The sequence below is a fragment of the Rhipicephalus microplus genome, chromosome 5, assembly GCF_043290135.1.
Source record: "Rhipicephalus microplus isolate Deutch F79 chromosome 5, USDA_Rmic, whole genome shotgun sequence".
Classification (NCBI taxonomy): Eukaryota; Metazoa; Arthropoda; class Arachnida; order Ixodida; family Ixodidae; genus Rhipicephalus; species Rhipicephalus microplus.
The window spans coordinates 182,765,442-182,782,251 of NC_134704.1; the positions used below are offsets into that span (position 1 = coordinate 182,765,442).

Sequence of the window (16,810 nt, forward strand, 5' to 3'; positions counted from 1 at the left end):
TCGTTCTTCTTTCAAATTCTCAATTACTAACCATGTAAATAAATTGTTGTCGTTTTTACGAGCACCTCATCTGACTTGTTCGACGATGGGTCCTAGGACGGGGGCCCGCTACCTAATTGAGACCCGCGGGACCCGGAGTCGCAACATTCTGCAGCGGGTGCCAATAGGGGGCTGAAACAGCTTGTGCCACTGAGTCCCTGGTGGATTCATTTACCTGGAGTATTACGGGCTCCTGCTGAGCTATATAGCCACAGGCGAGACGTCTGCGGATCCTTTTGAGGTGGCAATGCCCGAAAAGTCTGAGAGCTGCATTGTTACGATCCTCTCACGAAGAACTCATGGCCAGTCACCTGAGTGGCTCGAAAATTTTCGCAAACTGAGCAACGTCGTGACCAGGGCCGGCACGAAGCGTGGAATTTATCGCTATTCCGTGCCTGCCACGTCTTACAAAAGGGGGAACCATGGGTCGGCAAGCGGCTTGGTCCTATGAAACGATTGTCAGTGAGCGTCCGTGGTGCGTGGTGCGTACTTGCTGAAAAATCCGCTGTTTTGGGAAAACTCAGCCGTGCCCACATCGCAGACCTGAAGCTCATTGTCACAGTCTGACAAGCTCACGCCAGCGCCCTGCATCACTTTGCGCAAGCAATGGCGCACACCCGGGGTGGCTTACCGCATTCGGACCCCGAAACAGAATAATCTTAGAAAGTGGTCACTTTTGTGATTTAACGCAAGATGGTGGAATTCTGTGCCATCCAAGGCCCTAACTTTACTGTCTAGCTTCCGTATGGTTGGCTTCTTTACGGCGTGTTCTCGTAAAGAGGTCGACACCACCCGGTATCCTGCCAAGATTTCTTTTTTTTGCAAGTGTTTAAGTACTCTATGTTTTTGTTTGTTCTGTCTAACATGAAGTGTTCATTTGCATTTATTGTTTTTATTTTTTTGCGAAATATTGAGTGTCATTCTTGCTCTGTCTAGCTTTTTGTGTTTGTTTTTCACCTACCGACGAAGAAAGTTGTGAACGTTGGAGCTAATGCGTGAATAGAGTGAGGAAGGACGCTTTGCGCCTTTGCTCGCGCAGTAATCGACAGCAGATGTGTGCGTGCTTATGTGCGTGTGTACGTGCGTGACGTTTCTGTGCGTGCCCGAGAAGAGCGCGCGTCGTGGTTTTTACATATTTAAGACCGTTCTTGTGTGCAACGTCAAGTATAAAATATTTCAATATGTTTTTCTGTATATAAACATGTTTCTAAGTATATAAACATGTTTCTAAATTTTAAAAACGTCACAAAAAAGCCTTTTTTGGCCGAGCAGCGGAGCGTGCGTCATTTGGTCGCTGATTGCACGGGCATGAACAGGCAATCAAGAAATAAAATTTTAACTCTAATCTTCGCACCTCATCTCCTATTGCAATAAAGTAACGCGCGAAATGATAAACGCGAGTGGAGTCGACATTGCGTCAGCAATCATGATGACGGCAAAGTTGTTTAAAGTCATCATCACAATCATCAGCCAGACTACGTCCATTGCAGGACACGCACCTCTCCCACGTTCCACTAGTGAACTCGGTCCTGTGCCAATTTATACCCGCAAACTTCTTAATCTCATCTGCCCACCTAACCTTCTGTCTCCCCCTAACCCGTTCGCCTTCTCTAGGAATCCAGTTACTTTTCCTTAATAACAAGCTGTTATCCTGTCTACGTGCTACACGCCCAGCCGTTCTCAATTTCCTCTTCTTGATTTCAACTATGATATCCTTTACCCCAGTTTGTTCCTTAATCCACTCTGCTCTCTTCTTGTCTCTTAAGGTTACGCCTACCATTTTTATTTCCATTGCTCGCTGCGTGGTCCTCAATTTAGGCTGAACCTTCTTTGTAAGGCTCCAGATTTCTGCTCCGTAGCTAAGTAACGGCAAAGTGCAGTTGTTAAATACCTTCCTCTTGAGGGACAGGGGCAATCTACCTGTCATGATTTGAGAGTTCTTGCCAATTGTGCTCCACCTCATTCTTATTCTTCTCGTTACTTCAGTCTCGTGGTTCGGCTCCGCGGTCATTACCTGCCCTAAGTAGACATAGTCTTTTACAACTTCAACTGCGCTATTACCTATCTCGAAGCGCTGTTTTCTTCCGAGGTTGTTGTACATTACTTTCGTCTTCTGTAGAATAATTTTAGGGCCCACGTTTCCGCTCTCCTTGTCTAACTCCGTAATCATGAGTTGCCATTCATTCCCTCAGTTATTCAGCAATGCAAGGTCATCGGCGAAGTACAGGTTACTGATGTACTCTCCATTACCTCTAATGCCTAACTCTTCCCATTCTAGGCCTCTGAAAACCTCCTATAAGCACGCAATAAATAGCATTGGGGAGATTGTATTCCCCTGCCTTACACCCTTCTTGATTGGTATTCTGTTGCTTTTTTTTGTGAAGCACTATAGGAGCAGTTGATCCCCTCTAGATTTCTTCCAGTATGTTTACATATGCTTCGTCGACGCCCCGATTCTGCAGTGTCTGACTGACTGCTGATATTTCTACTGAATCAAACGCTCCTCGTAATCTATGAAGGCTATGCATAGTGGTTGGCTATATTATGAGCATTTCTCTATTACCTGATTGATAGTATGAATGTGGTCTATTCTTGAGTAGCCTGTTCGAAATCCTCCTTGTTCTTTTGGTTGGTTGAATTCTAGTGTTGTATTAATTCTGTTAGCAAATACCTTTGTAAATATTTTGTATACAATGGAAAGCAAGCTGATTGGCCTGTAATTCTTCAAGTCCTTGTCATCTGCATATTTACGTATTATGATGATGTTAGCATCTTTCTAAGATTCTGGTACGTTTCCCGCCAGTAGACACCTCGTAAACAGGGTCGCTAGTTTTTCTAACACAATTTGTCTTCCATCTTTCAACAGATGTGATGTTGCCTGGTCCTCACCAGCAGCTTTGCCTCTTAGCATAATCTTCAAAGCTTTTCGGACTTCTTCTATCATTACTGATGAGATGTCACCTGGGTTACTGCTAGTTTTTATAATAAGGTCATGGTTGTGCTGGAAACAGTACAGATATCTGTAAAACTTCTCCGCTCCTTTTACAAACCTATCCCTATTGGTAATTACTTTGCCTTCTTTGTCCCTTAATACATACATTTGGTTTTTTTCTATCCCAAGTTTTCTGTTCACTGCTCTGACGCTTACTCCATTCTTCAAAGCGTGTTCGATTCCCTCTATGTTATACCTTCCTGTATCGGATACCTTACGCTTATTGATCAACACGAAAGCTCCGCCAACTCTATTTTGTCTGTTGTACTTTAGCATTTCATGCTTTGGCGCTTCTCAATGAGATTCTTCATTTCCTGGGACAGCTTGCCAGTGTAATGTCTAACTACAGCACCTCCAACTTCTTTTGCACACTCCGTAGTGATATTCGTCAGATTATATTTCGTTGCGCCAATGCTAAGGCTGTTTTTTTCGATAAGAGCCGAGTACCTGTTTTTAAGCGAGATTTCAAATTCCTGTACTTTCCTTCTTAGTGCTAGCTCATTCATTGGCTTCTTGCGTATGAGTTTCTGTCGCTTCTTCTTCAAGTCTAGGCTAATTCTGGACCGTACCATTCTATGGTCACTGCATCGTACCTTGCCAAGCACTTCCACACTCTGAACGATTCCTGGGAGTGCACTCAGTATAAAGTCTATTTCGTTCTTATTTTCGCCATTGGGGCTCTTCCGTGCTCACTTACGGTTTCCTCGCTTTTGGTATAAGGTGTTCAAAATCCGTAAATTATTGCGTTCTGCGAATCCTACTAGTAGCTGCCCTGTGGCATTTCTAGTGCGGATGCCATAATCTCCCACTGCCTGGTCTCCAGCCTGCTTCTTCCCTACTTTTGCATAAAGTCTCCCATCAGTATAGTGTACTGTGTCATTGCTGATTCCAAGTCTTCATAGAAGCTTTCAACTGACGCGTCATCACGGCTGGACGCAGGCGCATAAGCCTGTACCCCCTTCATCTTGTATCTCACCTTGAGGTAATTACGATACCTACCACCCTTTCATTAAAGCAGCCCGTTATTCTTCTTCTAGTTACTTCAGTCTCGTGGTTTGGCTCCGCGGTTATTACCTGTCCTAAGTAGATTCCTCTATGTTGCCAGCTATGTTTCTGTAGATAAGGAACCCCACTCCAATTTTTTTCTGTCAGCCAAGCCCCGATAGCAAAGGACGTGCCCGTTCTGTAGCACTGTATAGTCTCATCTGTGCTTCTAACCTTACTAGGCCCTATTATATCCCATTTAATGCCCTCTAGCTTCTCAAATAGCACAGCCAGACTTGTCTTACTAGATAAGGTTCTAACGTTAAACGTCGCCAAGTTCAGTTGCCAATGGCGGCCTGTCCGGATCCAAAGATTCTTAGCCTCTCTCCTGCATTGCAGATCTGACCGCTGGCATGGTCAGTTTCTTCGCAGCCGCTGGAGACTGAGGGCCTTAAGGTAATTGACTTGTGCATGTGAAAGCTAGTGGCCAGAAACTGCACCAGGATGGTCAATCCTTCTCTGGTGAGGGAGTGCGTTACCGGCAGTGGTCACCGGTTAGGCCACAACCCCAGGCCTCTTGATGCAGTTCTCTCTCGACAAGGACTTTTTTAAAATCTGGTTGGGAGCTGCGAGACACCGGGATTTGAACCACGGACCTCTTGCATGCGAGGCTGATGTTCTAAACACTGCGCCATCACTGCCATGGGTGAAGTACGCTTTACCTAGTTTCCTCCATGCGATAGCTGTCTGCTTTGCTCAAAAAAGTGTTAGCATTGACTCTATTCACGTGACTGTTGCCCATGCATTTTACGTTAGGCTCATCGATTTGGCATGTGCGGCCGTTTGCGCACGCTCACCAGTGTGCCCTATGTTGCACTGTTTCGTGCTTGTGTTGTGATTCAAAGGCGGTATGAACGAACTTGCTAAGAAACTATACATTGCTGTGTGTCAAACTTGTGGATCTGAATGTATGTCCCTATGGAGCGACCTAGGGACGGTTGGGACTACACCTTGACAAATAAAGAGCCTCTGCGTCATAGCCCCGTGATTATCATCGAGTAGTAACTTGACATTTTTTTGGAAGGTAGAAACAGAAAGATAGTTGTCATTTTCAGAGGAGTCGAGGCGGCACTCTCGTGAACCGCGCTTTGATTGGCGTCTGTGATCAAGGCGTTGCCGAATTAGCAATGTTTAAAGAATGTCGCGCCACCTTGCGGAATTCAGGAGCGTCCTCTCAAAAATGATCAGTAGGCAGACGCTCCCAATGCTGTCTTGCTCGGCGGGGCTAGAAGCAGTGTGAACGTGTTTGCGAGAAACGAACACAAACCACTTTGTATGTTTCGTGAATAAGTGAGTATACTGGACTGTCCATGACACGATGAATTGGATTGGTTCTTGTGAGACGTGAAGTTTTCGTGAAAATATGTGGCAACTCGCGCTTTGAATTATAGCCCGCAGAAGATCTATTACGAGTTTTTCTGCAGCCACATTGAAAATTTGAATATTTACGTGTGATTATTCAGCTAAAACTGGCCTTTTTTACGTGCGTATAGCATTTTTCAGTGCTTTTGTAGTGCATGAATCCCTTAACAATAATTGTACGCGGAAAGCAGGGCAGGCTCAAGTTTTGCGCTTTAAAACCCTTGTCTACACTGCTCCGCTTGTTTTTTACGTTCGTTTATAGATGGCAGCACACTGAAAGTGATTCCTTTCTTGCTGAGTATCGGAGCGAAATGATCTCTGCACCACCAGATAAACGTGGTGAGTGACGCCGTGTGGCTGTTGTGCGTGGTGAATGACGCATTGTTGGTGCTATCGCAGTTGTTTGGCGGAGAGAATTTCTCAGATTTCTTTCAGCAGTGATGTTCAAAGAAACCGTCTTGACGTCGAGGATTTTTCACTTGACGTAGATGGTTGTGAACGCGCTGAGAGTGACTTCGACAATGAACGATCAGCTGCTGGCTCAAGAGCAGAGAGTTGCACTAGACGTCCCGTCATGCGTTAATGTTTTTTTACGCTAGTAAGTCACTTGGATTGTATTTATTGTATAATACTCTTCAGTGAGCTCAAAATAAAAGCACACTTTTTTCTTGTGCATTGAATGTATCAAAATTATAGTGGATATTTAGAAAGCACCGCATGCCACCCACACACTAGAGCTCGACCAGCGTAGCGAAATGGTTAGAGCAATGAAATATGCAGTTACGACCACAGTCCCCACTAACTTTTCCTGCACTTCACTGGTGCCATCCGAACGACATTGTTGCTGGACAAATTTTCGCAATTTTGACGATGCAAAAAGCGTGCTTCTGTATTCGTTTGAATATCCTTATTTAAATCACGCTGACGGAACCGGAAACATCCAAATGCAGGGAATAGCGCACTGTTAGAGTCTGATCATGGCTGTGACACAAGTGCTACTTAATTGGAAGTTGAACGCTTGTGTTCCGTTGAAGAGGCAGTGACATAATGCTTACAGCGAAAGTTACGACGGCGTAATGTCTAGAAACCATCGCTACGTTAAACATATGTTCTTATGAAGCCGCGACGGCACGCTATTTGATAGTGGCCTACTACTGTGGCAAATCCGCTAGACAGGCTCGGCCTTAATGTTTCGGATTGCCTTTCAGTTCATACGTGAATTCTGGTTCGGGCAGTTTGTTGTGGCCCGCACAGGATTACACGACACATCGATGATACACGGTCGATCAGCTGACACCAGCACCTTTTGCACTGCGGCGAGAAATGGGGTAGCGAACATACAGCAGTTCCTATTAGATGGGAAAATACTTTGGTTCCACATACATTCCTTTGAAGATCAAGCGCTCGTTCTCGATCAAGCGATCAAGCGCTTGTACACGAGGTGTACGTTCGAGCCATGCGTGCTATATTTTTTATGTGAGCTCACGGGTTGATCATCCTTCCTCAGTCGCCTTGGATTGCACGGCGCGCAACTTATAGCCTGTGGGCATTGCAAATACGCCATACATAATAGGCGCTGTACCGTGTCCTTCTATCGCTCCTGTCCGGGTGTTTCGCGCTGTTAACCACGATGAATGCTCACCAACTAGCCCAGTTTTCCATCTTGCTCAACATAATAGGCGCTAACCGTTCGGCGTCGTTGTGGTGAGTCCGCTCGCTCGTACAGGCACCGGGGTGTAGCGTGGAGCTGCCTACACAGGGCCCCTACCAGCACCTCGGCTGCCTCCACTTGCTCTCTCTGTGTGTCTCCTTTGTCTTTTGAATGTGTTGCGCTAGTTCATTACTCGAATGTTTGTAGTTTTGAGTTCAAGCGAACATGCGCATCTTGGGTGGCGGTGACGCGAGGTTCCGTGCTCGAAATGACGCTTGGGTGACGAATATTCTTGAGGTGGCGGATACAAACAGCGTTTGCCTGTTAACGGTCAGTGTACTGCATTTGTAAGCACTAAGCACACAGCTTTAGCTGCGTGCCTGCAGCAACTATGTGGAAGTAGGCTGCTGCAGAGCTGCTGCGTTGGTTTCAACAGTACACTGCATCCGCGAATCTGTTTCAGTTGCTTTATTGTACATAACACTGCTATGCATGTTGTGGTGCAATAATGCAATAACTTGGTAAAGGCGTTTGTTTACTCATTGCACATTGTGTCTGTATGAGGGAAAGCGCTCTATATCGTTTCGAGGTGCGCTTTGGTCTACGTCACAATTATATTTACATTGATATGCGGGTGTGCAGCATGCCTCCACGTGTGGAAACGTAAAAAAAGTTGACTGATTCCTATTTTATGAATCGGTGTAACACGAAGGTAAAGCGTGTTTTCACACAGTTAGTTGAACGTTTATTGTGATTGCTTCGCCACATAGACGAAGGAATGAATGCTACAGAAAGAAGTTGCAATGTGACGTAAAGAACGGCAAGCAGCTCGAAACTTGCAGAGCGGTTTTCAAGCAGAACGTACTCATGAAATGAGCACAAACAGGACGAGCGCGGACAGCTGTCATAACTTGACCCTGCTCAAACAGAAAAAAAGATTTACTAAACGAGCGCGCAAGTATAAGCAAGATAAGCGCGAACAACTTTCACAGTTTTTAATTCATCGTAAAGGTCCCTGTAACTACCGCTAAGCACGTCAGTTTGTTTAAAATATTTATTAATTTTAGCAATTAGCCTCAAGTGACACTGCGACGCACACTTTTCAGCTTGAGCTGGCATAGACATGTTCGTGGGTTTAATAATGAAGTCTGAGTAAAAGCAAGCTTACAAGCATTCGAGGAAGGGTCTGCACAATCCGGCGCTTTGTGGTTCCAAGGACGACGGTGACTTCTATTTCCTTATTCCTGATGCATGTTCATGCAAAAACAAAATATTAGGTCACAATGAGAGTTGCTGTTCAAGTGACATTGTCTCCTGTAACCACGCATACCACACTAAAAAACAAAGAAAACCTTTCTTTAACAGCAGCACATGACTAGGCCGTATAGCAACGCCGTAGCATTGAGATTACATGTTTGAGATTCTTTTTTTAGTAGCTGTATTTCTGTATCAATCGGGATAATTTTGCAAAATATATTTTTGACTCAGTAGTGAAGTACTTTTACGTTGTCTCGATTGTACCACGATACTGTACGGGACGCAAGTATCTCGCTACTTTTTGTCGCATATAAGTGGACCTGCTTCTAAGAAGAGTTCTTTAGGCTACACCAAACAAAAGCACCCCGCTGCTCGCGGAAACAGGTGGCAGGTGACAAAGAACCCTCCACAGGCGCAGAATTACCCATATGGGAAAGCGACGGGTATGTGATGGTAGAACCGCGGAGGTACTCATGCTCTACTGCAGAAAGTCGCGATCTTTGAAGACTGGTGCAGAACCTCCATCGTTTACCGGCTGCAAGTAATTTAATGAGTCTGTGTTGATTTATTTGTGGGTTTTAACGTCCCAAAACCACCATATGATTATGAGAGACGCCGTAGTGGAGGACTCCGGAAATTTTGACCACCTGGGGATCTTTAACGAGCACCCAAATCTGAGCACACGGGCCTACGACATTTCCGCCTCCATCGGAAATGCAGCCGCCGCAGCCGGGATTTGAACCCGCGACCTGCGGGTCAGCAGCCGAGTACCTTAGCCACTAGACCACCGCGGCGGGGCAATGAGTCTGTGTTGAGGCTGGACCAGCGTTGTGTTAAAAAAGCGTCTGAGCAATACAGGTACTGTGCCTAGAAAAAAAAATGTAGTTTTTCATAATTAGGTGGTGTTTGTTTATAATTCGAGCTATGTTCTTGACATGCAGCTATTAAATCTGTAAAACATTGAGCCGCACAATATCCTTTGTTTAAATAATGCCTTTGTGGAATATGAGTGTTCCCTAGATCAAACTACTATTGTAGTATTTGTATTCCCGAGTCTATATCCCGAAATACTTTTTTGACTGTTTTGCAAAAGCAAATCAGAAATATACGTCGTTTCGTCAAAGGCAAATGTTTTTGACCATTTGAGTTTTATTCTTATAGGGAGCGTGTTTTTCGATATCTGTATTCGGGAATACTTTTCTGAGTAGCTCTGCCTAGCCCACCAGCAGAGTGGTTAAGCCTTTTGTTATGCTCTTGCCCTCATAATCGTGAATGACCTCTACTATATTGGCGTGTGTAACCCAATACATCGTCCGGCGCTCTTTATGCTTCGGCTTCGAATATGCGCACAAGGGCGCGCTCTCTGACCTTGCCGTTTTGTACGTCATGGGTGGCAATAACTTGCTCCGGTGTTAATGAGGGGAAAGAAAGAAATAAATGGAAAGAGACCAATTATGAGATGGAAAAAATCTGGAAATATCCCAGGCTCGGAGGAAAGAATATAATGCGAAGCAGACAGCAAAGAGCTGTTCACATTTGTCTTTAAAATATTGAGGGCATTCTTGTGATCACATTTATTTCGAACATGTTTCTCGTGTACGCATAAAAGTACAATCGGGCATACAGCATGTCAGATTGTACATTCGCGTATTGTTTTTATACATTGTAATACCTGTTATTCATTTCATGACATAGCAATTTGTGTGTACCGCTGACGAATAGAACCGAAGCATATCATGAGCGAGGCATGCTTATCACGCTGCGCATGGCACTCCCGTCGTTAGTTTGGCAGTAACACTTGTAATTGGTGTTCGGCATGCAATCACGCCGCAATCGTGGTGTATATGAAGCTCACGAAATGGCAACGAGCACACCATCAGCATGGCATCTAAATCGTGCTGTCCATGATATTCATGTCACTACTTTCATGCCAGGACCTGTCATGTACGGTGGTCATACTGTCACGTCATTCATTACGCATATAAGTGCATGCCGAGTCAATGAAGCGATCGCACGAACCACCCATACGGCATATAAATCATGTTCGAAAACGCATGGAAAAAATTTTCATGTTACCACCTATCGTTACTGTTGGTCATATATAAAGACAGCTCACCCAGTACCCAATTCGATAGCATGTCGGGCAAATGAAATCACCGCGTGGGTACTATGAGCGTACCATAAAAGTCTTGTCATAAATGACATGCGATTTAAAATTTTCACTTATCGGTTATCATTTATGTTTCTCATATTGCCACGTCACGCCATACTGAGCTTGGTACCTGTCAGGCTGGCAAAACAACCGCGAGTGCTCAATGAACGTGGCTTGTAAGTCATGTTGTACATGACATGCATGTCCTCACTTTTATGTTATCGCCTGTCAATTATAAAATTCATACAGAAATGTCTCATAAATTTGGTATCGTCATTATCATTATCATCAACAGCAGCCTAACTATACATGTCCACTTAATTGAACAGCCGCGAGCCCCCCGTGACTACGTTATGCAAATGATTCTGTCTATAAAATAAGAATTATGATTTGAATGTTAGCAGCTGTTAGTTATGTTCGTCATACAATCATGTGATACCACTGCCATTTTGTTGTATACCACGTGATCGAAACAGTCTCAGAAGTGCCATTGTTAGTTTGACATTAACAGGTGTAATTGATGTTCGGCATGCACTCGTGCTGTACAAAACCAGTCATGGTGTATATGAGGCTCGCGAAATGGCCGCGAGCAAACCATGATCGTGGCACTCCATCAATGCCATATTAGCCCTTTCATGACATGCGTGTTATGATTTTTGTGGTGAGACAGACAGACAGACAGACAGACAGACAGACAGACAGACAGACAGACAGACAGACAGACAGACAGACAGACAGACAGACAGACAGACAGACAGACAGACAGGCAGGCAGACAGACAGGCAGACAGACAGACAGACAGACAGACAGACAGACAGACAGACAGACAGATAGATAGATAGATAGATAGATAGATAGATAGATAGATAGATAGATAGATAGATAGATAGATAGATAGATAGATAGATAGATAGATAGATAGATAGATAGATAGATAGATAGATAGATAGATAGATAGATAGATAGATAGATAGATAGATAGATAGATAGATAGATAGATAGATAGATAGATAGATAGATAGATAGATAGATAGATAGATAGATAGATAGATAGATAGATAGATAGATAGATAGATAGATAGATAGATAGATAGATAGATAGATAGATAGATAGATAGATAGATAGATAGATAGATAGATAGATAGATAGATAGATAGATAGGCGGCCGAAGCTCGCTAAGAAATGTTCGCATTTTAAGATTCCCTTACGAGACGTGATTCAAACCGGTGTACCGAAAATCTGAAGGCAAGCATGCACGTGGCCACTGGTATATCCACATAAGCTAACAGAGCAATACATTGTCTTGCATAAAGGTAATAAATGGAATTTTAAGCGTTGGCTTTTTTTGTCAGACACAGTAGTGCGAAATAACCAACAATATTGAAGAGGAAAGTATAAAGTATGTCATTGCTAAGAATTGTCACGTAATTATAAAAAAAATATAACTTGCCACTGGTTGAGACCAAGCTTTCGAATAACGCACCTGAGCTAACGTGCCGGTCAGCCCTCCCTCCAACCATAGGGTACATATGCGCATTTTAAACGTGACAGTAATGTTCAGTGCCTTGTACAGACTATTTTCTGGTGAAATAACCTTTGACTTTTATATGGCGTATACCATTGAGAGTTTACGAGCGCTCTGAAATGTGGCCGCGCATTTAGTTTGCAAAATTCTAGCGCTAGTTCTACCTTCAGTTGGTTATTTCAGTGCGTCAAACGGACTCGGAGCGCTTCCAACTGTTTGAATTCAAAGCGATAGCGTGGCGTGACTTGGTCTAAGTGACAGATCACGTGACACAAGCATTGCCGGAAGCTGAATGAGCGAGTGCACGTTTCAGATGGGCACATCACCGGACGCGTAATACTTCGTGCGCTTCTGTTGTACGCGGCGTTTTTTAGCGTGCCTATGGCAAGTTCAAATGCGCGTAGCCATAAATTCACCATGTCGAAAATGAGGCAAGTAGTTATGGCGGAGGAAAGGACAATACTGTTGTTACAGCTGCTCTCTGACGAATGCCTTTAAAATAGCAGCCCGGATGATGAGAACGATGATGGCCAAATTTATGATTTGAGCTCAGAAGGGTGCCATTGTGTTCAGACATGTCGGAGATGGTCACCTAGCACCATTTGTTCATGCAGCGCAGGAATGTTTAACCAGCTGCTTCCCGCACTGGATGCACGATGGTGCTAGATGCGCGCTGCTCATTGCTGCTCCGAGATCGCCTCCGCCATCTATGGTATTTGCATATTCAGCACAATTAAAAAAAACATTTGTAAACATTTGGAAACGCATCATTTTACTTGCTTCGAGTGTATTTTTCAATCTTCGCAGCATATCTCTACTATAGCCAGCGGCTAGTAAAGCTTCAAGGTTTTGGCGTTAGTAACCAAGAATGCATTCTTGGTCGTTTTAACTTGGTAACTACTAAACCACATACATTTCTTGATCTTTCGTAAACACCACCGTATATCTTGCAGTAAGCGTAACACTTAAGAAAAGTATAGACCAATCTTAATTTTTCGATTACTTTGAATTAAAAATTTTGTGATAAGTGATTGTACATACATTTATTTATTATTTATTTTCAAATACTGCAGCCCAATGCAAGGCTATTGCAGGAGTGGGGTACATACAGTAGGAAAAAATATAAGTAACAAGTTCTTCATCAAAACAAATCACAACAGTTATTGCCACATACTAAGCACAACCGGGTACATAAAAAAAAGTACAACAATGTCATTCCAGTGCCTCCAAAAAATCTGACATATTCATTTCACGAACCGAACCTGGTAGTTCGTTCCAGTAGACAATAAATAGAAGGGCAGACGATGATGTGTAAGGAATGTCCATTATTTTTCCACGTTCTCTGGCGCAGCAGTACACAGTGTGTTATTCCAAAGTGGAAGCGTAAATGCCTTTCAAGCGGCTGCTACGTACAGTATGCGGTACCTACTCAGTCTTGGTATTCTATGTGCGCTTTTGCGTGTAGGTCCTCATTTGTGAATCATTCATGCATCTCTGAATGTGGCTGTCATGCGTACTTACCATGGTAATTACATGAAGTAATTAGTAGCTAATATTTATTCTACGGTCACGAGTGCATTTCGTTTGTTGCTCTACATATACTTCTGTAATTGAATTATCTTGACGCGGCAATGTACAGCCGTCAGCACATTTAACACGAACGCTCCGCCACGTGTCCTGCAGTAGTTTGATTGACGCTGACACCACGTGCGTTTAGGTTCTGTTGCCAAGATGCTAACCATACATGCCGGCATACTATCCAAGCCTACCGAGGTATCATCTCGGCAAAAGCATCCAGCACTTCGATCATATGGTGGTTTTGGGACCTTAAACACCCCATATCAATCATCAATCAGGAAAACAACAAGGGGGACTCTTTCACAGATGCTATCAACAGATACAATTTCAAAGTGGCACCGCTATCTAAGACATTTTGAGTTCGGGAAAAAAATCGACATAGGCACGAGGGCCGAGCGAATTCAGACGTATGGTATATTGACATGCAAAGTGGCAGAAATAGGTTGAAGTGGGGAGAGCCAGAAGAACAGCTAAGAAAGAAGAAGCTTATGGTAAATGGATTTGTAGAAACACGTTTCAGGGACCTGAAAGGATGACCTAGCAATCCGGGATACGCTTGGCAATATTGTAGTAGAAAAGAAGGCAGCATAAAGTGGTGTAGAATTGGGTCAGTTATTCATAAAATTACAGACTGGCAAAACGTCAAGCAGGAGTGCAGGGAACATATATGGTTAAAAGCGAAAGTGGGAGGGCAGATGGCGCTCCTGGGTTTTGTATAATTGTGGACAGGAGCAAAAGCCAGAGAGGAAAACCAAAAAGTGGTGCGGTGCATAAAAATGATATTGAAGAACTAGGAGAAGAGTGTGGGTGTTTAGATTAAGAGATATGAGGGCACACCTAGAATATATTTATTTATTTATGTACTTATTTATTTATTTCAGTACCTTCAGGGCCCGAAGGCGTTACAAAAGAGAGTGGGTAATAGTATATATAGTAATAAGAACAATAAGAGTGAACAAAGAAAAATGCTGCTAGTAGTAAACATCGCATTCAACAGCAGCCTTAAAAGCACTGACATCATTAAATTGGGCAACAGGGGAGGGTAGGTGGTTCCATTCGTTCAAGGTAGTGGGAATAAAGGAATCGTGAAAGAACTTGGTATGTGAAAAAGGAATGTGTACTTTGTGGGGATGGTCAATCTATGTGACATGTAGTGTGGTTTAGAAAAAAGGTCTTGTTTTAGTTGTGGATTGTGGTAAACTTTATAAAAAAGAACAAGACAAGACATTTTCCTACGCGAACAAAGAAGTGAAAGGCCGAAAACTGTTTTCATAGATGATATGCTAGATGTGCGTGTATTGTCTGAGAGGATGAAACGTGCACTCCTATTTCGGACGGATTCTAAGGTTTCAACTAGTGTGTTAATGTTGGGGTCCCTTACAGCGCTTGCATACTCAAGCTTAGGATGACCAAGGGTTTTGTATAGAATGAGTTTAGGAGCTGAAGATACCCTTGAAAAGTGTCTTCATAGGTATGAATGAATGTAACGGACCCAAGAGGCAGTATGCTAATAGATATATGTGAAAGGCATCATTTAATAATTTGAAACGGTACTGAGAAGTGCGAACGGCAGATAACATGAGAGGCGGGAAAGCTACAGCCAGCGAAAGATGACGCAATAATGTCACATAGGTTGTATGATCAGCTAAGAGTGATGATCACAGATGAATATGAGTGAAGAACCTTAGATTGTGATCCCGAACGTATCAAGTTCACTTTTGGTAGAGCAATAAAAATGAGAAGGAGAAATTATGAGCAATCACACGGTAATATTCACTCAGAAAAGCAAATAGGAATAGCAACTAAAGAGATGAAAAATAGCCACGAGAATTCTGAAACACAGTGGGCGTACACAATTTAAATCTAACTCGATTGTTCAAGTTAGAGCTTGCCAAGGCCCGTGTCCAATCAACTGAGGAAAACAGATGCAAACCCAAAAGCTGGTGAGATGAGGAAGTTAAGATGACCATAGTAAGACATCAGGCAGGCTCCAGGCAACACAGGTATTCTAAACAGAGGGTTGAACCAGAAGAAGATGCAAAACAAAATGGGATAGCATTTTTAGTTGCAGAAGGGAAACGTCCAATCTGATCAGTGAAAAAGATTAGAAAAAAGGTGGCCCAAAGATGGCAGAAGTATAGAAAGGCGGCAGGAAAGTTTTGGACCCAAATAGATTTTCTAAGTAATAAGACAAGCATGGAACAAAGGTTTAAAACCGCAGTTCAAAGGGTTAGATTAGAAGGGGATGAGGCAATGGAACATATAGGAACAATGATGAAGCAAAAATTTAAACACGAAGAAAGCGCTGCATCAACCATGCCAAATGAGATTGTACGAATTATCGCAGTGGCTCCACTGGGACGACGAGAGTGGGAACAGGGCGGAAAAGAGGGTTTCTGATGGAACATCAACAGGCCCTGACGGCGACTCAATTATAGTAATAAATAAACTATAAATGAATTTTAAGCAAACATCAAGACAGGCAGCGAGCAAAGTAATAGTGAATGGTGAGGACCCAATGGGTAGAAAATAAGCAGGATGAGCATGATCTATAAAGCAAGGGGGACAAAGCTGATATAAACAACTACGGTCGTATAGCAATGACATCAGTGGTTTCCAGGCTGGTGATGCAGATAGTCAAAGAAACACTACACACATGGGTGTGAAGTGAGGGGTTGCTGGGAGATCTACACAATGCAATCTGTGAACGAAGGAGGTTGGAGGACAATCTTTTTTCATTGGTGTTGTGAATTTAAATAGCGATAAAAGAACACAGGCTCCTGTGGATGGCACTTTTATATATCAAGGGAGCTTATGATATTGTAATTCAAGGAGAATTGTGGAGAATACTGGACACATTGGATGTGGAAGATCGTATAAGTAATTTTCTAAAAGATATTTATAAAGTTAACAAGGTAGCTGTGAAATGGGAAGAAGAGGTATCTGAACTTATGAAGATACAACGCGGGCTTCGACAAGGATAGTTCTTGCCACCTTCGTTATTCATGCTGTAGCTACCGGGACTAGAAGCCAAATTAGAGGGGAGTCAACTCGGACAGCCTCTATTTTGCCAAGCAAGGAAAACACTTTAAACAGTCATTGCCAGCATTGATGTGTGCAGATGATATGGTATTGATTGCTGACAACAAGGGAGATCTGCAGGAATTAATAGACATCTGCGGTAATAAGGGAGGTATGTTAAATTTGAA

General features: G+C 43.3%; 1 protein-coding gene across 8 annotated transcripts in view; it reads right to left on the reverse strand.

Annotated features, from left to right (window-relative positions):
- LOC119173303 (uncharacterized) overlaps positions 1-16,810 on the reverse strand; it is a 509,098-nt gene that overhangs the window by 58,332 nt on the left and 433,956 nt on the right. For 3 of the 8 annotated variants that reach the window (XM_075896265.1, XM_075896267.1, XM_075896266.1), the window contains one exon: positions 8,257-8,332. The exons of 4 other annotated variants lie outside the window; for them this stretch is intronic. In XM_075896265.1, coding sequence (XP_075752380.1) covers positions 8,257-8,332 — 76 coding nt within the window. Of the gene's footprint in view, positions 1-8,256; positions 8,333-16,810 lie in introns of those variants that run through there. One more of the 8 variants, XR_012895522.1, reaches the window with a different exon arrangement.